The sequence below is a fragment of the Hakea prostrata genome, chromosome 4 (genome assembly GCF_041222555.1).
Source record: "Hakea prostrata isolate BN-2017 chromosome 4, UWA_Hpros_2, whole genome shotgun sequence".
Classification (NCBI taxonomy): domain Eukaryota; kingdom Viridiplantae; phylum Streptophyta; class Magnoliopsida; order Proteales; family Proteaceae; genus Hakea; species Hakea prostrata.
In genome coordinates, this window is record NC_142603.1 from 1,666,854 (window position 1) to 1,688,616 (window position 21,763).

At 37.4% G+C, this 21,763-nt stretch overlaps 2 protein-coding genes across 3 annotated transcripts; both read right to left on the bottom strand.

Annotated features, from left to right (window-relative positions):
* Positions 1-3,483: 3,483 nt before the first annotated feature.
* Positions 3,484-5,492, bottom strand: LOC149016975 (protein WALLS ARE THIN 1-like). Its single transcript, XM_089153796.1, has 5 exons — positions 5,129-5,492; positions 4,975-5,037; positions 4,358-4,883; positions 4,106-4,257; positions 3,484-3,922 (listed from the first exon to the last, which is right to left on the bottom strand). Exons 1-5 carry the CDS (start codon positions 5,341-5,343, stop codon positions 3,715-3,717), a joined length of 1,164 nt encoding a protein of 387 aa, XP_089009922.1. The 5' UTR covers positions 5,344-5,492; the 3' UTR covers positions 3,484-3,714.
* A 3,673-nt stretch (positions 5,493-9,165) lies between these two features.
* LOC149016976 (transcription initiation factor IIF subunit beta-like) lies at positions 9,166-21,314 on the bottom strand. Of its 2 annotated transcripts, XR_016172743.1 has the most exons (7): positions 20,955-21,314; positions 17,879-17,987; positions 15,264-15,394; positions 15,107-15,175; positions 14,624-14,773; positions 13,238-14,182; positions 9,168-12,430 (listed from the first exon to the last, which is right to left on the bottom strand). XR_016172743.1 is itself a non-coding variant. In XM_089151278.1 (6 exons), exons 1-6 carry the CDS (start codon positions 21,132-21,134, stop codon positions 14,063-14,065), a joined length of 759 nt encoding a protein of 252 aa, XP_089007404.1. In that variant the 5' UTR covers positions 21,135-21,314; the 3' UTR covers positions 9,166-14,062. The 2 variants fall into 2 exon arrangements, 1 of the variants encoding a protein (XP_089007404.1); XM_089151278.1 differs by having other exon boundaries at positions 9,166-14,182.
* Positions 21,315-21,763: the final 449 nt, after the last annotated feature.

Sequence of the window (21,763 nt, forward strand, 5' to 3'; positions counted from 1 at the left end):
TGAGAAATGCTTGAGTTGGATATATATTTTTTCCGAGTGAGGCACTCGGGACCCTTCTCCAAAGAAGATATCAGACAACCCAAAGGGGTGCATCTGTCCCGAGTGAGGCACTCGGGACCCTTCTCCAAGGAAGAGATCAAACAACCCAAAGGGATGCATCTGTCCCGAGTGAGGCACTCGGGACCCTTTATGAGGGAAGAGATGCACCAGCCCGAGGGAGGTGTATCTCTCCCGAGGGGGGGGACTCAGGACCTTAGTTCCCCACAACAATAATCATTACTAATATGCACAAGACAATTATAAGAAATATAAACCATTCAAAGGCAATCAAAGTGCATCAAAAGGACATGAGTCCATGCCACCAAGAGGCTAGAACCTTAAATTCACACCTAAAAAAAAGAAGAGAATACCACATGGTTGAATCAAAAAAAGAGTTTATATAGACTTTATTGTGTCTAACACAGCTGATGATATCATGGAACGTCGCGTCTCCTAAAATTGCTTAGGAAATGCGAAATAATTATTCAACACTGGACGATCATTCTCTACTGTTCATTTTAAAAAAGTGATTTTTAGATTTTTTTAAAATAGATGGTCGATATCTTAATCTCGACCGTTCAAATACAGTATTACGCATTAATTGCACAACACTAACATCGAACTCGTACCCTCGTACTGCTAATGTTCTTTTTGCCAAAATAGCTCACGTGGTATCAAAGAACAGTCAACTATTGACGAGGGAAATCCATGACAATACACATATGTAATGATATGTGTCACGTTCAAACTTAAGTATTACCGCACGTGTAAACAAACTTAGAAGGTCAGAATTGATCCCTTCGCTTGGCTTTATCATTTCTCACTGCTGCTGCCACAGAAATACTCCATCACTCCACGTATCATGGACTCTGGAAACCGTTTCGAGATTACCAACGCGTTTCGGGTGTTGAGTTTATCTTCTACCGTCTCGGATGACACCTGCCCATGCACCAAACTGTAAACGTCACCTAAACGGCTGCAGCATGTTAATTTAGTTCATTGAACGTTCCTCATGAACATGTCGAGAACTTGTGAGTGAAGTAATGTTGAAAGACTAAACAAAAAAAAAAAAAAAGAATGGAATCTGGTTGTAACAATGCAAATAAGCCATGTGTATCTGGGTATTGTAGTGGTTGACAAGTACAAAGCCTGTTGCAGCTGACAAATCTTATCCATGGTTTTTAGCAGGTATAAGAACTGCTACCCGGCCTTCAATGATTTATTTATCCAGAAAAAAAAAAAAAGAGAAGGAAAAAAGAAAATGAAGGCGTGCATAATGGGTGTTGGAGAGAAGAATCTGAAGAGATCAGCTGGTAATAATCAGATTCCAGTTCAAACACAGAGAAGTTCCAGAAAAGGGTGTATGAGAGGGAAAGGAGGTCCAGAAAATGTGATGTGCACTTACAGAGGTGTTCGGCAGAGGACTTGGGGTAAGTGGGTTGCTGAAATCCGGGAACCAAACAGAGGTGCTCGGCTTTGGCTTGGCACTTTTGAGACATCTCGTGATGCTGCTGTGGCTTATGATGTTGCTGCTCGCAAGCTTTATGGCCCATCAGCCAAACTCAATTTACCCGAGTTATGGAACAATCCAGAACCACCACCACCATCATCACTTGATTCAAATTCTGATTCGAATTCGAATTCAACAATCACTACTGCAACAACCCACCAACCCAAGCTTGAACCTGAACCTGAACCTGAACCAGAACCAGAACCACCTCGTTCTTCTCAGGACAGTGTAGCAGTGGTGGAATCTAAACCAGAATGCGTTCAAGGTGAATTTGAGATTGGAAAGGAAGGAGCAGTGGAAGATGGTGTGTGTTTGTGGGGAGAGATGAATTTGAGTTTTCCAGGAACAGAAATAGAAGAGTTGACAGTGTCACCATGGGACCTAGATGAGATGCCAAGTTTGATGGATTTTCCTTTAACAGTAGGGACCCATTACCCTGAAACTTCCACTTGTGAATTAACAATGGGAGATGATGGGGTTGGTTGGGATGCACTGCAGCTGCAGTGGTGTATGTGAATAGTTAATTACAAGTGACCTAAACTTCATAGTGTCATAGAAACTCTCTCTTATATATCCTCCTCTCTCTCATGTATATCAGAGATGAGAGGTGACTGATAAGTATATAGTTATATTACTAGGGTTTGTGTAATCTTTTATGTAAATATTGTATGATTGTGGTTTAGTCAGAAAAATTAAAGATTATGTATACTGTATGATTGTGAATATAACAAGGTTTCACTATTTTCTTTTTTATTAATAACAATTATGAAATTGTCATTTGTTTTCTGATCATTCAGATGTATTAGTAGAAGAGCCAATCATGCATGTGTTTCTTATGTTTGAACGACCATCTCCACTTTCATCATGCAAATGACAATAAAAGTACCCCTAGTTGGTACCAAGGTCCAAAATGTCAACCCCACCAACTCCCGAAATATCGGTGATGTTATCAACACTCGAAATGTTGGCGATATTTCGCTGTTATTGGCGTTAGTGTTGGCCTAAAAAATGTCTCCTCTCCAAGGAAGGAGACCAATCAATGACAAACTGAAATTTTCTTTTTCAATGCGAAGAGTTATTGATGGAAATAATAGTAGATCCAGATTTTCCACGTTGGTAGAAGGATACATGGAAGGTACTGTCAATGGCAAGAATTTACATGGTAATATGTAATGATTTTGACAATATTCCTATGCATGGAGTCATGCATGATTTTAATCAATCTTACATTTAAGAAAACTACCAAAATTTTAGTGTGTGACCATTACAAAGAAATTTTCAAATAGATTGGAAGAGAGTTAGAATGAAAAGAGGAGCTGATGGTGAATTTAGAGACAAAAAGTGGAAGAGACATCCATGTAACCCTCAAGTCAACTTATATGGCAATTTTTTCCTGGAAATTATCGTGATTTATCAATATATTGTCAAAATTATGGATATAATGCCGATATCTTGGCAATATTTGGCACTTCTCATATCACACGCTGGTCTCGTGTCGGGTCCTTCCAATAAAACAATATATCGCCGACTTTTTGTACCGTGGTTGGTACTTAAAAGGTACCTACCACCTGGTATTACAAGTGAGGAGAGAATTTTGAACTTACAAACAAACCCTAATATTGGCAAATTTATGAACCTTAAATGCATCATATAGTTCAATGAGGAATTTGAAAATCAAATTGGGCAGCCTAGATTTAGTCTCATTGGTCCACCTTTAAAAAGGGTGAGTCTGTCGACTCTGTCCATGTCAAGCAAAGACTGTGTGGATCCTATACTCGTATGAGTGTGACTGAATAAGTGAAAGAACATATTGGGCAGAGAGAATCTGAACTATCTAGTTATCTGGTGACAAACACCTCAACCATGATATACATACAATCCATGAAAGTTTTCTAAGTTTCACCAGCGATAGGCATCATATGCAGGGAATGTGCTCAAAGGTCAAAATTCAAAATATTTCATTAATTAAGATAATTTAGAAAACAAAATTCGAACAAGATCAGCACTCAATCTCTGTTGCAAAAGTAGAACATATATAACTCGATAACTTCAATAAATAAACACAAGCCTTCTTCATCTCTTCCTCAGAGTAACTCAACATAATTAACTAAACAACTTTCTTCAAAGACCCAACGAAAGCTTTTAAATTTCTGGGGTGCTGGAAATCAAACACTATCAGTAGGAGTTGAAGAACGAAGAAGTGGCTGGACGAGAGAAGACTTGACATGGCTAGCTGTGATTCCATGAGAATGATCCGCAGCAGGAGAAGATGCAATCACGTTCACAGCCGCTTGTTTTGCGAACTTTGACTCCTCGTTCTTGCCCCATAGAACCAGATATAATCCAATGATGATCAGCACTGCACCTATGATCCTGCATGTTTGTGTAGTGCATCCATTAATAAATTAAGCGAAAGAAACCCAACCGAAAGATAAAAATAGATCGGTGAATTGATTGAATTTCAATCCAAAGCTAATCCAAAATCTCTGTTTATTTAATGGAGGATATCTTAAAAAAGGGTGGGTAGGGGGTCAGAAGCTACTTGAGTACACATACCCTCCCAAGTAGAACTGCTCGCCCAAAGCAACAGAAGCCATGATAGCGACAACTAAGGTCTGTACGGGTTGATACACTGCAACAAACACTGGGCCTCCCCTGTCGATGCACCAGATCTGAACAGCAAATGCGATTCCTGAAGCCACCACTCCCTGCAAGGCACAAAACCACACGGGTTCAGCTTCCTAATAAGTTCCTATGGAGATGTACATCATTCAAAACAAAAAGGAATATATATATATATCAACGAACCGCATAGAAAACACTGAAGAGTTCGGCCCCAGACTGAACAAGCCAGGCATTTGAGTTTCTTTCTGTGAATGCAGCAATGGCTAGGAATTGAAGTACACCAAAGAAGCATGTGTAGGAGGTTACAGAGAGCCTTGCTGGGTACTTCTTCAGCACTGGTGCCTGCAACACTAGCCAAGCAGACCAGCTGAGGCAGTGACCAATTAGGTAAACACAACCCAAGGTCCAGTTCTTCCCATTGGCATCTCCCAGGGACTGAAGCAGAGGATGCTCTGTTTTTAAATGTGGTGCTGCAGGACCAAATAAGGTTGGGCCTTTGTAGAGTGTGATGACAGAAGCTCCAGCCACACATGACAAGGTTCCCACCATCTTGCCTATGCCATCTCTTCGATTTAGTCTCACTTTTTCGATCCTGAGCAGGGCAGCCATGAGAAATGTGATTGCTGGAACAGAGTTCTGGATAGCTGAGGCAAATGTAGGGGAAGTGTTGTCTAATCCCAACAAGTAGAATCCTTGATTTGCTGTTATTCTGTAGATACCCAGAAAAAACCATTCAATCAGGGACCAAAATTAAGTATTTGAAAGTCATCCATGCAGTGAAGATCAAATTTAAAACGTACCCAACAAGTGCAAGGAGGAAGAACTGAACAGCAAAGTTAGCCGTCAGCGCTGGCCTCTCTTTCCTGCAAAAACACAAAAACAAGTATAAACCCATATGGAAATGAACATTAATTTGATGGGTCTATGTCGTATTGATGAAGAGATTGAGTATACTTCTCCAGGAAATAGGCGAACGGAATGAGAAGTAGCAAAGCAATGATGTTCCTGTAGACGGGAAAAACAAGCATGCTGATACCCATGTTGAGAGCAGCTCTGGAAACAACATGAAACCCTGCATAACCAAACTGCAAGGCCAACATGGCCATATGCAGCTTGGCTCGCTCAGGTACCGCACACATTCTCTTGGAGGCAGATCCACCATCCGCCATTGATGAACTGATTAAGCAGAGATTAGAGATAGAGAAAGAAATGAGAGAATAGAGAGACTTAGAGCATGGAGATCCAAAAACACAGATGAGATGAGAAAGCTTGTGTGATCAGTTGAGTTCTAGTTCTGTTCGACTGAGGAAGAGAGTAGGGAGGGGATGTAAATATATAGTGGAAGAGCCAATGGAGAAAAAGGCTATAGTGTCTGTTTGGAACGGTGTCCCACATTCATTCATTCCCTAAGACCTTATGTCAACTCCAACTGTTGCACTCATCAGGGGAATAGAGAAAAATTTTTGGGAATTTGAGTCTTTTGACCCCTTGAATTTCATGTTAGGATAAGAAATATGAAATTATAAGTCGTGTTATACAACACAACCCACACTCTTTACTTCGTTGGGCAACTTTAATGATCATTTAGATTGAATTCTTATTAGAGATTTTAAATTTTGAACAAATCATTTTCTTTATTAAAAGATTTATAAGAAGAGTCAAATCTATAAAATTACTAATCTTTTAGGTGTAATTTAGTAGAATTTAAACTTTAAGTTGATGCGTAGAGGTTGAAAGTCATTGTCAACCTTAAAATTAAAGGTTCCATAAAAAGGTAGAGCTACAATTAACATAGGAGGGGCCAAGTTTTGATAATTTAGATAGAAATGATGAATTTGTCAAAAAAAATTGGGGAGAGAGGGGTCCGAGGAGACCATGGCACCTTGACCTTAATCTAGATCCATAATTCAAATCTACATGAATCTAGCATAACTTTGATAAGTTTCCCCCTCTTTTTTTGGTAAAAACTTTGATAATTATGTTTTTATGGTTTTGATTTTAGTATAAATTATTAAATTATATTTACTAAAAACTATCAAACTATAGAATTATTTTGGGAATTTTTTTTTGATGGAATGTTGGAAAGACTTGATGGAGGATTTAAATGCATAAAAATACCAATTTTAGAATTAATTCTAGAGACAAAGATAAATTTTGTTAAAGTTCATGTATGAAATTAATATATGAGACAGATGAATATTTTACTATCTATGACTGTAATAAATCTAACTTAGCTAGGTTAAATACTTAAATCATGGTTGAGTGAAAGATTAACAGGGAGACCAAGGTTCTAAACCCCGAAAAAGCTTCAGTCCTATACATTAGCGTGAAATTTTAGATGGATGAAATCTCAACGAAATCTCGATCCAACCGTTCTTATATCTTGTGATCCTGCAAATTTATTACGCAAAACTGAAGTAAGGTCCCTAAACCAACATCAACAGTAGTCTTAGAGGGGGTTAGCAGGTTCTGTTTTGGCTACATGCCATTGATGATGATTAATTATTGCAGGGGAGCCACGGAAGAAGAGCTGCCACTGATACATGGCACGCACGAGGGAGGGATGCTAGCCCATGCGTCCCTATCGTCATTAACTCTTGACCTCTCGCCTTCTCTCACCCTTCATTTCATCACCATAATCTATAGGCTATGGCACTCCTAATTCACATTTGGGACCAGCTTTCAATCTCCATCAAGGATTCAGAAAAGATTAATCATTTTTTCTTCATAGATGTCTTCGCTTTTTCAGAAAAATTCGCGCATGTATCTGTTAAACTACCCAATAAATCTTTTCTAGATCTTCTTTCTTGCTTTTCGTTTGCTTTGTTTCTGTGGTTCTTTTATTCTGGAGACCACCCACTCCCAGAGAGGTGACTGAACTGCACTGTCAAGACCGAAAGGTCCCACTAATTAATTGAAAAGAATGAAGAAAAGAGAACCACTGTTTCTTATAGGAGAGGAATCTCCCATCTCTGTGTGTGTGCAATGGAGAAAGCAGATGCCCTGTGATGCTTACTGGTTCTTAAACCTTGATATTTAGTTTTAAGATGATAATTTAAGCAGACCCACATGAGAAAACTAATTAAACGTTTACACGAATGATCTCCACTCCACTCCCAAAGTTGGGCTCTGATGAGAACTTTAAGACCAGTGCTTGCTTTAAGAGACAAGATGCTTGCTCTATTGAGACCATCATCATCATTCCTCAAATTTCATCTCCCCAAACAAGTAAAAGAAATTTGAAAAAGAGAATCAAACTACACATCTCTGAACCTATTCTCACCAGACATTAGCCCATTTTCTATGCTCTTCTTATAATCTCAGAAAACAATCCAAAAAGAAACAAATAAAGTATAACTGTCGCGCTTTTGACACAACCCATGCTCCGGCCAGTTTCAACCAGTCTCAGACACTACTCTTATCCATTCCAGCTTGCATTCTTCCTTTGCTTCCTCAATCAATGCTACCTGCAAACACTGTCTTTCTTGCTGTGATCCACTCCTGTTCCCTTGTTACATTCTTCAACTTCATAGTTCTTCTTTCGGTTCACATAAGTACATGGCAGACAGGTAAAATAAATGAAAGATTCTTGATATACAGCATCTGTAAGACTGTAAACCCACGCGTTGCTGCACTTTCTCAGACTTGGGTTTTGAGTTCTTTTGAATCGACAAGACAGGGTTATAATCGCAACTCGATTGCAAAAGATTCTGGATCTCCTTTTTCATTCAAGATTGGTCCAGTTTTAAAGAACCATCTTTAAAAAAAAAAAATCTATATTTACAGGGCACACCACAATTTTGAAAATTTTATTTTTCACCCACTTAGGCAACATGCTTAGATCCGATAACAGTTTTGCATATTTAGCACTATGAGAAGTATAGAATTGAATAGGTCCGACCTAAACCTAACACACTGTGAAGTTGAAGAGCCCCAAAGGAAAGTGTTGGAGAGAACAGAATTTTCATGAATTTGTAATCTTGGACCATTATCAAAGAGCCAATTAAGAAGAGTCGAACTCTTAACCTCATACTAAGAGGATTTGATCTGGCAGCAAAAAGTTGTTATGATCGATTGACTATTGCTTTTCCATTTCTTCAGTTTTATTCTTTCTCTGGTTCTCTTCTTTCTCCAACCAGCCGTAACCCTATTTTTCTCATTTGATGTTTGATCGGATTTTGGGTTGATCCTGCTATGACCACCAACAGTGAACATCCCAAAAAGTAGAAGTTTAATAGAATGATTCTAAGCGTTACTATCATTTCCGAAAGCGAACCTGAAACTTTAGACCAATCTAGATTTTCAATTAGTTTGATATATGTATCCTTTTGTTCCTTTTGTTCTGCATGTTCCCATCATTCTTGATATTACATCCATATCATCCTTTCTGGTTGAGACAATGATACCTTGAAACCTAAGGTGTGATCTGCAACTTGCCATGAACTTCCAACGAAAATGCCTTTCTGGAAATTAAGGATCCACTGATGCTCACTTCCAACCCTGACCCCATAGATCAACAAATCAGACGAGATGGTCGACAAAACCCTAAAAGGGAGCTACAAACCCAACTTGACAAAGGAAAAAAAATAAATTTGCAACGGAAGAGTAGAATCTATTCATGAAACTAGCCATGGACTACACACCAACGTCGTCCCATGATCATATAATCTGAATCCATTTGACGGGTTAGGGAGGACCAGCAGTACTGTGGTGGAAAAACAAATGAAGAAAAGTAAGGTAAAGAGTTGGCTCTATTGACAAATATCAATACTTTAATAGTATGAAGTCAAAAGTTTGAATCAAGAGCAAAAGAAGAGCTCTATTGACTACTAACATGTCATTTTCAAGATCTTAATCCAAGAGCATAAGAAGAGCTCTATTGACTACTAACATGTCATTTTCAAGATCTTAATCCAAGAGCATAAGAAGAGCTCTATTGACTACCAACATGTCATTTTCAAGATCTTAATCCAAGAGCATAAGAAGAGCTCTATTGACTCCTAACATGTCATTTTCAAGATCTTAATCGTTCTCCCCACACGTCAGATATGTAACAGCAAATCTGGATCAGCTTCCTTTACACTTACCAATCACAAAATTGAGTGGGGCCCACAAATAAAACAAACAAAAAAAATTTAAGAAGTCTTGAATCCATAGTAATACATTGTGAGTTGTGACCCTCCCTGTATTTTGTGGTTTGGAATAGTGTGCTCCCTGTGAAGGGTAACTGATCCAAACTTAGGTATTAGCAGCCACTACTATTATATATGACCCGAATTCTTGTACCTAATTTAAAAAATGAACATATATCGACATATTTTGATAAAGCAACCCGAATGACCTGTTTGGAGATCTACAACGAAAGCCAAGGATTTGGGCCTAACCTACCATGATCTCGATCTATGAGGGGGTGTGGAGGTAACCCTTGTGGTACGATACAACCCAACCTAATAGATTGATCATTTTACCCAATTAGAGTTTATATATATGTATGTTACGTTCGCCTACCACATTATTGAAAGATTTGGAAATTTGTTAGGGTTGTGATGAAAGAGTGCTTGTAAGGTTATTCTTGGCGATTAGTTTTAAAATCTCCTTCCGCTCTTCCACATTGTGAACCACATTAAATCTCTATATATTTTTATTTTGTTTCTTTTCTATTCGCTATTTTGTGATATTCATTTTAACAACCACGAATCAGTGGGCGACACCTTGATACTTCAGCTACCATTCTTTTCGGAAGAGAATTATTTATTATTATTATTATTTTTTTTTTTTGAATCCAAAGAGTTTATATATAGGGAGGGGGGAATATTACTAATATAGGTGCCGCCGGATGGGTACAAACCCAGGACTTCTCCGTGGGAGGTTGGGCTTTTAACCACTCTACTAATCCACCATTGGCAGGAAGAGAATTTGGTCAAGGCACTCCACTGTACAGATTTGAACCATCCGAAAGGCAACTAGTTAATGTCCCTTCGGACGCCTCGAAAGGTGCAAGTTAACCCCCTTCACTAATGCTTACAATGGAAAAAGCCTGATCATTTTACTAGGCCTAAGGGAAACTTTTCCCCTTCCAACCATGTTTAACAGCGGGGTAATCTTCAGCACCATTAATTGAAAGATCGTCATCATAGAGATTCTTCACATGTATATTAGGCTCAAAACAGGTCCTGATGGTTCCAGAAAAGTGGATCTATATCTGAGAAACATCAGAGTGGATTTATATCTGAGAAGCATCAGAGTGAAGAACTAATCCTAAATTGTTGTTTTGTGCATGTACACATGACCCATTTTTCTATGAACAGTGGACCTGTTGTTGATCAAATAATCAGGTTCTATTATGCTGAACAAAACCTAGCAAATTATGAAATGCACAAGTGAGAGTATTAACAGGAGTAACAACGTAATGAGGTAGCTGAGAGGGAAATTGTGAATCCAAAGTGATTCATCACACTTGTTGCTGGAGTGTTAAGTTCTTATTATGCACAAGAAAAGAGCTCATTCTGTCCCCACATACACATCTAGCCGCACTAAATTTTGATGTCATATAGTCTTTACAATGGCAGCCAACCAGCTACCTTCTCTTCTTTGGGTGAAGCACTAAAAGCTCTTGAAGAGTACTAAATAAGGTGATTCTTGTGTGAGTGTGTAGAGAGAGACAGAGAGGTTGACAGAATCTAAAGCTCCAACTGATGGATGGTGCTGTATAACCACTAAATGTTATGTTATCACAAAATGACCAAGAAGAAATCTTGACAGATCTGTGTTATTCCAAGTCCTTGAATCAAAATTATGCCTATCTGCAATGGTAATGTGCTCAGATACAGAAATGATGTTTTGTCTTCCAATAAATCATTGGATGCTAAACTTCTTAAATCAAAACTGTCCTATTAAATAAGCATCCAGGGTTATAATTCTAGAAACCAACTTTTGTGGTCATACACACTGTGGAAAGCCCACAGAAATCCCTACTAACAGGCATCAAGTAAAGGGCCCCTTGCACACATATATAATCAAAACTTAAAAATAATAAAATTCACACGTGAGATTACAACACGGTAAGAGAATATATAACATACGGCAGGTATTCAAGAGGAATCTCATGAAGTGAATCCCGCACTTGTTGCTATACATAAGAAAGAAGCTCAATTTGTCCTGAAGTACATGTCTAGCTACACTAACATTTTGACCTCATACACTTCATTCACTGGTAGCCAACCAGCTCCCTTCCCTTATAGTGAAAATTATAGAACCTTTGAAAAATGATTTTATGAAGTACTTAGTTTTCTGCCACAATGAGGGTTTGAAAAATGCACCTATTTTGTTCCACTGTTCGGGTCTATAGCTCTGCACTGATGTACGATATTATAAGATCTCTGAATATTCTATTTATCACTAATCGATCAAGAAAAAAAAAATCTTGACAGACTCGTGTTGTTTCTTCTAAGTACGTGGATGATAGGGTCAAAGTCCTGCCTGCAAGGGTAATGTTTTCACATATGGAACTGATGTTTGTGTTTCCAGTGAATCTAAGGATTCAAAATTTCCTACAACACTAAGTACCTATGGCATTTCATTTTTTGGACGACCTAATTTGAAGGCACCCAAAGACCAAGTGCAAGGATTTAACTATTTCTTATATTTGATTTACATAGAACTGGTTAATCTAATAATCTCAAAGAAAGAAACTGACTATAAATTATCAAAAGAACTGAAGGCAATTAGTTCCAAATGAAAAACTTGAGTTAAACATATGGTGAAACCATGAAACCCAAATAACATTACATTAAGGAAACAAGCAAAGAATAGACACCTTTAATAATATTAAACCTCAAACAGAAATGGAGAGGTATGAATCTTAAAAGATATATCATAAATAGTATTTGGTTTCAAAAGAAGTATGAATTTTTCTGTCATATAATATTACTAAAGAGAATATTAGCACGAAGTTTGCCCCTAACTTTCTTTATTTGACTAAAATTATATAAAATATAAACAATCATTTATTCTACCAAAATTGTCTAAAGTTCTCTACAGATTTTTTTTTCCCCCTGTCACAGTAATTATCTAACAGATCATGTTTTCCAACTATTTTTCTTGATTTTCTTAATAGTATGGTTTATGTATGCACGTGGTCAATTGACTAGGCAGTACAGGTAGTGCATTGGCGGCTAACAATAAATGGTGTTGCATCACCTTCAGGGATTTTGTAAGAACCCTCCATATCAGGCAATTAGGGGGGCTAAAACTCACCTGTGGAAGCATGATCAAGAACCAAATCAATCAGTATTTCACTTCATGAAAATAAAAGGGAAGAAAAATTGAAGAATCATGAAGAGGTACAAATATGGAACTGAAAGAAAGGCTTCGAAACAATGAAACTACAATGGGCCTCAGGTTTGGACATATCTTCGGCTTAGAGTCCACGCTTTAAAAGAAGGATAAAACTTTAATATCCATCATCAGTGGGATTTTTATTTTGTTTGGCTGGGGGGGGGGGGAGGAATCGGGGGTCTGCCAATAACATTAACCATTACAATGGTTATCTGTTCATTCCACCTAGAAAGGCTTATCCGCCTATCTGACCAGCACAAAAAATTCACCACATAGCCAGTAAGAAGATGCTAAATTTTGTGGACAGAGGCTGCCCAAGTGATATCACCAATTGTAAAAATAAGGTTCTAAAGATACAGAACTAACTTTGAGACTGCCCATCATGCAGCAATATATATATATATAGATATATATTACTTTTTGAGAGGTGGGGGGAGGTGTCCTTGCTAATTCAGCGGAATGTTAGGAGGCATTAAATTATTGATTTTGAAACTAATTCAGCAAAATGTTAGGAGGCTTTCAATTATTGATTTTAGTTACTCAAATCTATGCACAACCAATCAGCCCATACCTTTTTAATCCAATGACTGAAACTGACATATCATTTTGCCATCTGGCACAACTAGGTAGATTTAACCAGTCAAGACAGCCTTCTCTTGCAAGGACCCTATTTCAGAAATACGCCAATAGTTTTAATAAAGTGCAAGAGAAAGAGGGAGAACTGACCATTGATAAAACTTGACATACATGCAAGTATAAAATTAGTCAACCCCATCCAGTCAGGACATTGGACAAGGATTATTTGAATTGAGTGATGTGCAACAAGAGGCAATAACCACATAGGTGGTAAGAAATGCAACCCTGCAAGTTTAAAGCGTAGAAAGTCATGGGAAACAACAAATTAAATGATCAAATCACAAGGCAGAAAGGGTGAGAGATTTTAGGTATACTGTACATGAACCTACAAAGAGAAATATGAAAAACTCACATAACCAACCTCAAGTAGTGCGGATGAGGCTTTGGGAACTTCTACGTCCAGCTACGCTTTATGAAGAAGCTTGGCCCTATTCTTTGGACATACCAAGCAATTGTCCTCTTTCGAAAAACCTAGCCAGTGAAGCTTGTTGCAGTCCACCATTTATGTGATTTATCTCAAGTGAAGGCATACATTACTAGCAACTCAAATACTACCAGTAACTAGCAACTCTATTAGATCTTCCATTTTCAGGAAAGAGCTGAAGCAGCTCTACACATCAGATAAGGTGGTCCACCCTTGGCATCATTAACCCTTCACTCACTAGCCGTCATGAACTCAATTTATATTGGAGTGATGTACAAATCAAGGCAGTGTACACATGGGCTGTATTCTGGATACAAAATATTTATTCAGTATGTCCTTCTTAATTCCTATTTTACATCTAAATTACTCCTTTACCTTGGCTGGGTTATTATTACATTAAATATCTCAGAAGGTGTAGAATCACCCCTAAGGTGAAGCTCTCCTAGAAAAAGTAAGTCATGCTAGCTTGCACAATCAGTGAGTTTACCCAATTATTCAGCATCAACATCCGAAGCAGATTTTTTATATTCTGGCTTGAGCTCATACGTTCCTTGATTTGTTCCTCTCTTATTGTACACACACAGCTCGTTCAATATCTCTTTCAAGAATTGCTGCAAAGAAAGAGAAAATTAGAGCTTGAAGAGTTCACAAGTTCAGTAAGATCTAAGTACTATATTGCCACAAACCCCTAATAAATTTGCAAGGACCAGAACATTATGTCATTTGGTTATGGGGATGAGGTGGAAAGTGCTGCAGTGCATCCAAATGACATTAGAAACTTCTACCTATTTGAATTTGTAATTGACTTGTCCTGAAGTGCACGGGTGAGTGTGAATGCGTAAGTGAGGGGCAGGGGGAGTGATAGAGTTTCTTTCTGAAATCACTTTTGACATATTCAAGATTCTCTCTTATCAAAATATCATTTTTTACCAGTATTACACGTTTATTTTTATGAATAAATAAGCACATAATTTACTCATGCAAGCATTGCTTCCCAAAAATAAGTTATGATTTTATTGCTCATGCAAAATTATAACAACATAAAAACATACCGCAGGTTGGTCAGTCTCTTGGACCAGCTGCTTTAATGCCCAATTTGGTTGCCTCTCAAAGAGCTTGAACATAATTTCTTCCAGCTCCCCACGATCTCTTCTTGTTCTTTTCATTTCTGGTCCTTTCACAGGTGTTGCCTTCTTCTTATCCTAATCAGAATTGCAGTACAGAATTTCATATAAGAAATGTTTGAAAGCAAAAAGTAATTGACTGGACCTTTAAGATATAAAAACTTCACAATTTTGGACACAAAGAAAAGACTAAACTATTTTCACTGGAAAAGCCAACTATGACTCACAAAAGATAAAAGATAAGCAAGAGATGCTTCCTTTCCTCAATTTATTAAAGGTGGGGATTAAAACCTCAGAAAAAGATGCTTAAAAATCAAGTAGAGAAGAACAATTTGAGAAGAAGCTACATATTAGGCAATCAGTCAGACAAACAGCAACTAATTTAACAAAGCGATTAATACAAATAAGTACCTTAGAATTGGGCAACCCAACCATTCCAGGCATTGGCCTCATAAGCACTCCTCGATCATTGTCAATCACCTTACCAAATATACTAATTCAATAAACGAAAAAGAAAAAAGTAGAATTCAATTGGAAGAATGTAGACAATAAACTGTAAAACATCAACCTGTATTTGTCTAGTTTTAATCATGGATTTGTTTGTCCTTTCACGACACAATTTCCCATACTCTTCAATATTGTTATTATGGGGCTTCATGTCAAATTTATGTTCCACTTTTCCTTCAACAGCAACCCTTCCTACAAAAGACATAAGTCTCTTGTAAAGTAATTGACTAGCTCAACAGCAAGCTCAAAAGTAGATCTTCAAAGAAAATGCCAAGACATAGAGCAGTCCGGATTTGGTTAGAAAATAAATGGGCGTCCACTGCATTAGTGCAAATTGATGTCTAGCAATGAGGATCCACGAATGAACACAAAAACTTTTAGCTTGACTTATTTTCTGGCCCTGAGAACCAACATGCAGTTGTACCTAGGACCTCCTACATTTCTCAGATCAGATATAAAGCTGGATTGCATAATGTGCATTTTCTTGCAGGAAATTATATTCTTTCATTGAAAATTTGGGCATCTCCACTACACAGTTAGGCATTTCCATGTGAAAATAATACAGTATGACTCCTGCAAACTCCCAAACTATATAAAGTGCAAAGGTTGATGGCCATATCTTGTGTGGAAACAAGGGGTGAGAAAATGGAAACACTGGATGAGAACAAAGTTTCTAGCTTAAAATTGAAAGCTCCATTTTGATAAGCATGAACTGTCATATCTTTCCAGTCCAATCTTCCAATGGAACCACTAATTGGAAAGACAAATCTGAAGCATCAAATCCATGGTGTACATGACTTGAGCATTGTTCATCTTCATGTATTCTCAACATGGTTGTCAAGGTGGCAGGGCGACCAAAGCTGTTAGGGCTCTGCCTAGGCGATAAGGCGACCAAAACAGTTGGGTCAAATTTTTTCCATACACTTTTAAACTGATAAGTTTCTATTATAAACTAAATAAACTTTCAAGAATTACATTCACCCCCCCCCAACCAAAAAAAAAAATTCAAGAATCATGATTATAAAAGTTTATCAAAAAAAGAACACAAATATAAGTTCATCTCATCAAGCATTGTAACATATGACTATAAACTATACCAAATTATAACTATAAATGAAAGTACTAATTTTACATTTTTACTTACCTCTAGGATAGTGAGATGCCAAATAAGTGTCTTGTCCATCTAATGATTCATTGATTCCCGATTCCGAAATGATTAACTATTAAATTGGTATGTGACCTTGTAGAATAAAATTTGATTAAAAAACAAAGAAAAAAAAATATTGTGATGTACAAAATGTTAAAAAAAGACCACTTTGGCGTCTAGGCGGGCAATAAGACGCACAAGGTGACAAAGTGGCAGCAATTAGGCGAAAAAGCGGCTGAGAAACTGCATGTCAACAAAGCGGTGGCAAATAAGGCCGTTGAAAAACCGCCTTACCACCTACGTGGACGCTTTGAAAACCATGATTCTCAACTGTCTTCAACCCATACAGATTGAAGCAGGTTTCATGCTAATTGTCTTTCCATAAGTGTATATTCACAAGCATGGGCATGCTCAGTGTTGTAAAATTCTGTCAGGCTAAATAAGAGCTGGTTCAACCACGAACAACCCCCACAGCAAGGTAGAAAACTCGTCTTGAAACAGCCGTCTTGACAAGGTCAAAGTTTCTTGAGATCTTGGTGAGAGTGCCTTTTCTTCCCCATCTTGAAATGATGTTTCAGTCAAAAAAATTACAATAGTTTGCTACGAAAAGGTAAGCTTCTATTAGGTTTATAAACTACAAAGTATTTTTAATATTCAAATTGTAAAATAATAATAATGACGATAATAAAACACCTAATTTAGGTTTTGTTTTGCATCCTATGTCGGTAGTAAACTTAACCAGGCCCATATTATAGCACTTTAAGGCCTAGATACTGCCATAAAATGACCTGCACATCTGGAAAGTGACCGAAGAGTGTGGATCACATGAAGTTTTGTGGAGAGGAGAATATCTAGAAGATTTGGTTGCTTGAATTGTTCCTTTTGACTGATTTTGTTAAATTTAATTAAGTTTCCGTATCTTGTAATACTCAAATTAGTTTGTTTCTACTAATTTAATTCATTCTTGTACTGCAGTAATGGAGGAGGCAGATGGAATGAATGGGTTATTACTCCTTATGTATTTGAGTGTTCTGTGGTGATTGAGAACTTTTCACTCTGGTGATGCAGAGACAATCCTATTTTGGTGAATTAATAGGTTGGGATTGTTCTATCACCGCAGGTTTTGGTGGTGAGTCAAAAGTCATATCCTTTCCAAGTGAAATAGAATAGAATAAAATAAAATAAAGAAGTGTCAGAAATTCTGTAATCACGCTGATTCGCCACATGTTGTGAATTGTGATTGATCTCCACCAGATCTTCACTGGTCGAGATTGATTATGCATTACAGATCCATTTGTGAAATTTAGTGAAATCACAAAAGGCTGTGAAGCTAATATAAGCCCTCGTATAATATCAAAACTAAGCATGTGTATCTATGTATATTGTGTATAACTACCAAGAAGGTGTATACATTCGACAAACAGTATGATCAGTTGGACTTCTTGTCACAACGAAAAATTGAATCAAATAACAGAAAGATGGAAGAATATAAAAAATATCAAATGCTAAACAGGAAAAATGAGACTCACCTTGATTTGTCTCAGAAAAAACAGACATTGGGACAAAGTCTTTAAACATATTCAGGGTGTAATGCTTTGGCATATTCGCAGACTCGGTCCCAGCTAATTCCATTGTGAACTGGTTATCATTTAAGAAACGTGTAAAAGAAACAGAAAAAGTGATTCACACAGAGAATGAATTCTAATAAAAATTAACACCAAAATTTTAATTCCATATGGATAATCTTAAGTTGGTAACAAATATGAATTAGCATAAATGCTTGTAGTCCCTGGAACAAAATGCATTTTACCCAAAAAAGAATGAAAAATGCTTTTTGAGGATTTAAATTTGAAAGGTGAACAGAAATGCATTTTATTAATTTATTATAAGAACAAATAAAGCTTTTTTAAGAACTAGATTTGTTGGTTTTCTTTTCTCATGTAAATCATTCCAACAGTGTTTCTATACACATGGTCCCATGCTCAACTTAGGGCAACCACCTAAACTAATGGGCACATTAGCCAAATACTCTCTTTTGCTTTCTCTTCCTGCAGCTTCTAAAGAGGCAGGTTTTCCACAGACCAGCAGAATTGTTCCATTTTAGACAGGAACGTAAAGAATTGGGCAATCTAGCTAAGTTTAGGCCTTTTTAAAGCAAGTGGGAATATCTAATAAGCAATTAGTCAACAACTTAACATTGTGTGGCCGTATATCATGTATCAATTTAAACCTAACTGAACGTCTTTACTTTCTTTAATAATCATGTAGCTTAAAATACAGGAGAAACCATAAAACTTGAATCCAAGTCAAAACTCAAATATGATATCGACAATAAATGCCAAGATAAGCTAAAGAAAAGTGAGTAAGTGACTGGGATTTCACAAAAAGAAAATAATATCATACATAATCAAATGTGTTAACAAACCGATTAGCAGGGTCCAGGGGGCTAAAGGATCTATAGTATTTTAAAACACCTTCATAGCAACAGCATCGCTTGCAGATGAATTACCTTCTTTACCACTCCATAAATATTCCAGAATGCAATATAAAAATGAAAATGAAGAGCATTATCATAAATAGTAAATGATGGAAGTTAGAAAAAGACTTTCACCCAATTTTTTTTTTACAACCATATACAGATAGCAAACTAGTCCTCAATCAAATGGGCAGACCTTATTCTATTCCATCCTTATAGTCAGGAATAGAGCTGATAGAGCTGAGCCCACAAAAGAGCATCCAATGTCCTCAGCTAACAATCCAGCAACTTGAACCCACCCTTTTGATCCCACAGTGGAGTTAAAAAGCCCAATTTGAAACTACAGCTTTAGTAACCACTGGTGCAGAATGCAAACAAAGAAAAAACATGAAAACCAAATTTTCAAATTACCCTAAATTAACACCCAGCGTAGTGATGCTCATTCAACCAGACACAAGCATAATGATGTTGAGGCAATGTTACAGCTGACCAAGAATTAGAGACAGGGGTTGTGCCAAATGGAAGTTCAGTAACTAGGATTCAGGATGCCATATTAAATAGATGAAAGTAGTTTGAATTCAGGATGGCACAGGTAGCAGTATGAGTCAAAGTGGACAAATATCAAATACCAACATAACCTAACAATTGAACTTCTCCGTTTTGTTTAACGGCACATAAAAATAATCAGGTACCACTAAAACAGTAGAAACTGTAAGACAACCAGGGATACTAGACAATCTACATGGATCACACTGACATCAATATTGGGGAAGCCCCCTCCAAAACTGAAAAATTATAGACTCAGACATAAATACTGACAGCTAGGAAATTCTAAACATTATATTTTCATAAATCAGAAGAGTTCAAAAGGAACTGCCTCCTAGTGAAGGTGATTGACCGATAAACCCAAGGATCTTCAGTCAGACGCCACATTAATTAGTAGAACCACGGATTTAAGAAACTTAATATTCATTGGAGCTAAAGAATTATATCAAGATCATACGACATCTAGATACTACATAGTAACTTTTGAACCTTCGTCCCCATACACTATTTGAGTCCAAATGACTTGAAATGGTAAAAAGAGCAGGAAATTCCCTGGCCTCCTCTTAACTAGACTAAGTGGCAGAAAATGAGAGCCAGCATTCTGTTTCATTTAATATCAACAACATTCAACACTCTCTCCAACCTCCTCCCCACCCCCTAAAAAAGGAAGACAAAATCATTCTTTTCTTTTATGAATAAAAGCTGATCTTGCTTGAATCACATAAGAATAAGAAGATAGTGGTATGCACCAGCTTGACAAAGCTTTCCTTACAGAAAAGTTGATTTCTTGACTAGAGATGTTAATAACTAAACAATAATCTAGAGACGTTAATAACTAACTTGACTTCTTGTTATTTTGCTATTTGCGGTATCTTAGATACTTGGTGAAGCACTACTTGTACAGTACTAAGATGATAAGAATTGAATTCCCTAAAATACTCTTTAACAAAGAAGATAAGCGAAACCAACCCCACCCACCCCCCAAAAAAAAGTCCTTTCTTCCATAAATGAAATTTCTCTATTTTTAGACATGTATGCACATATCTGTGCTATTTGATATATGCAGCCAAAACAAACGCTAAAACTGAATTGATGTTACATAAAGCAATACAACGGTGCCGCTGAGAAGTTTACTCTTAACAAATGATTTCCTTACCAGTAGTCGTAGTCTATCAACCATAAGATAAATAGACTGAAGTCAATCATGGCAGTAGCAGAAAGAATTGCCCTATTCTAGATCAGATCGATTCCTTCTACTTACCTCAGTATCTCAATTACAGCTATCAGGTCAGCAATTTGTGTAAAGTTAAAACAGAGCATGCTCGATTCCTCCAAATGAGTCGGTAAATTACTTTTCAACAAATTATGCTAGCACGATACTTCAATTGAAATCAGATTTGTAATGCTTTTGATGTAAGACTAAAATCCATGCAAGATCTTCATTAAAAACACCCAAATACAAGTCATGAACCATACCTCCTTAGGGATTCTAATATATAGAGATTCATGACGGTTTGAAACTATTTCTCCAACCTCAGCAAAGACAAGAAGACTCAGACCAAGAAACTAGAGAGAGCAATTACCTGGAGAGAAGAAGGGCCGTCTGAGTGGAGAGGGTCAACAGAGAGGACGACTTTGGCGACCGGGTTAGAGTTAGATGAATGAGCTTGCCATGACTTTGATACCACCAGCGGGCACTTCATCAGCCACACTGATCTCTCTGCTTTTCCCGTCTCCAGCTGCTTCTGCTCTTCCAACTCCATTACTGCTACTTCTACTCTCTTCTGGTTGCCCTCGCGTAAACCACGTTTGGCCACCTGAGAAGAAAACGAACTTCCGATATTTCCCGACGATGAGCAGCAAATCCAAAGAGCAAACCTCTCCGCTGCGCCGTCTAAAAGCTCTTGACCTCCGATCGATTTTACAGCCGTCGGATACGAATAACTTCTTTCGTCAACCAATAGGACCAGCACAACAAGTTGAGATTCTCCACCGCTAAGTACACTTTCGTCTATCCATCGTATCAAATATTTTGGAGGGTCCATCATCACCGTTGCTTTCATAAATGAGTGACTGAAAAGTGTATGCTAAAATCCTCTGAGTGGCAGAAAATCTATAGATAAATCCGCCCCTCTTATCGTGTAATGAAGAAGTGTCAGGAAAACACATAGATTTCTTTTGACGAGAATGTGATCCAAATTCCTTAATTCTTACAGCTAAATTCGGTAGTAGAACCTGAAGGTTTGTAGTCTTTCCCTAGTCATCTGCTTTTCTATACTTGCATAAACTTAGACTTTAGTAGACACAACATATATTTGGTGATCGAAACTCTAAAGAAAATAGTATAGATTTGGGGGGGAAATTCAGTCCTATGCATTTAACGAGCAGACAT

Excerpts from the sequence above, each read along its gene's own strand:
- LOC149016976 (XM_089151278.1), bottom strand. The coding sequence starts at position 21,134 with ATGGAGTTGGAAGAGCAGAAGCAGCTGGAGACGGGAAAAGCAGAGAGA. Across the intron at positions 15,176-15,263 it reads TTAAAACTAGACAAATACAG|GTGATTGACAATGATCGAGG; the intron begins GTTGATGTTTTA and ends ATATTTGGTAAG. Across the intron at positions 14,774-15,106 it reads TTGGGTTGCCCAATTCTAAG|GATAAGAAGAAGGCAACACC; the intron begins GTACTTATTTGT and ends AATTCTGATTAG.
- LOC149016975 (XM_089153796.1), bottom strand. The coding sequence starts at position 5,343 with ATGGCGGATGGTGGATCTGCCTCCAAGAGAATGTGTGCGGTACCTGAG. Across the intron at positions 5,038-5,128 it reads TTCGCCTATTTCCTGGAGAA|GAAAGAGAGGCCAGCGCTGA; the intron begins GTATACTCAATC and ends GTGTTTTTGCAG. Across the intron at positions 4,258-4,357 it reads TCTTCAGTGTTTTCTATGCG|GGAGTGGTGGCTTCAGGAAT; the intron begins GTTCGTTGATAT and ends TGTGCCTTGCAG.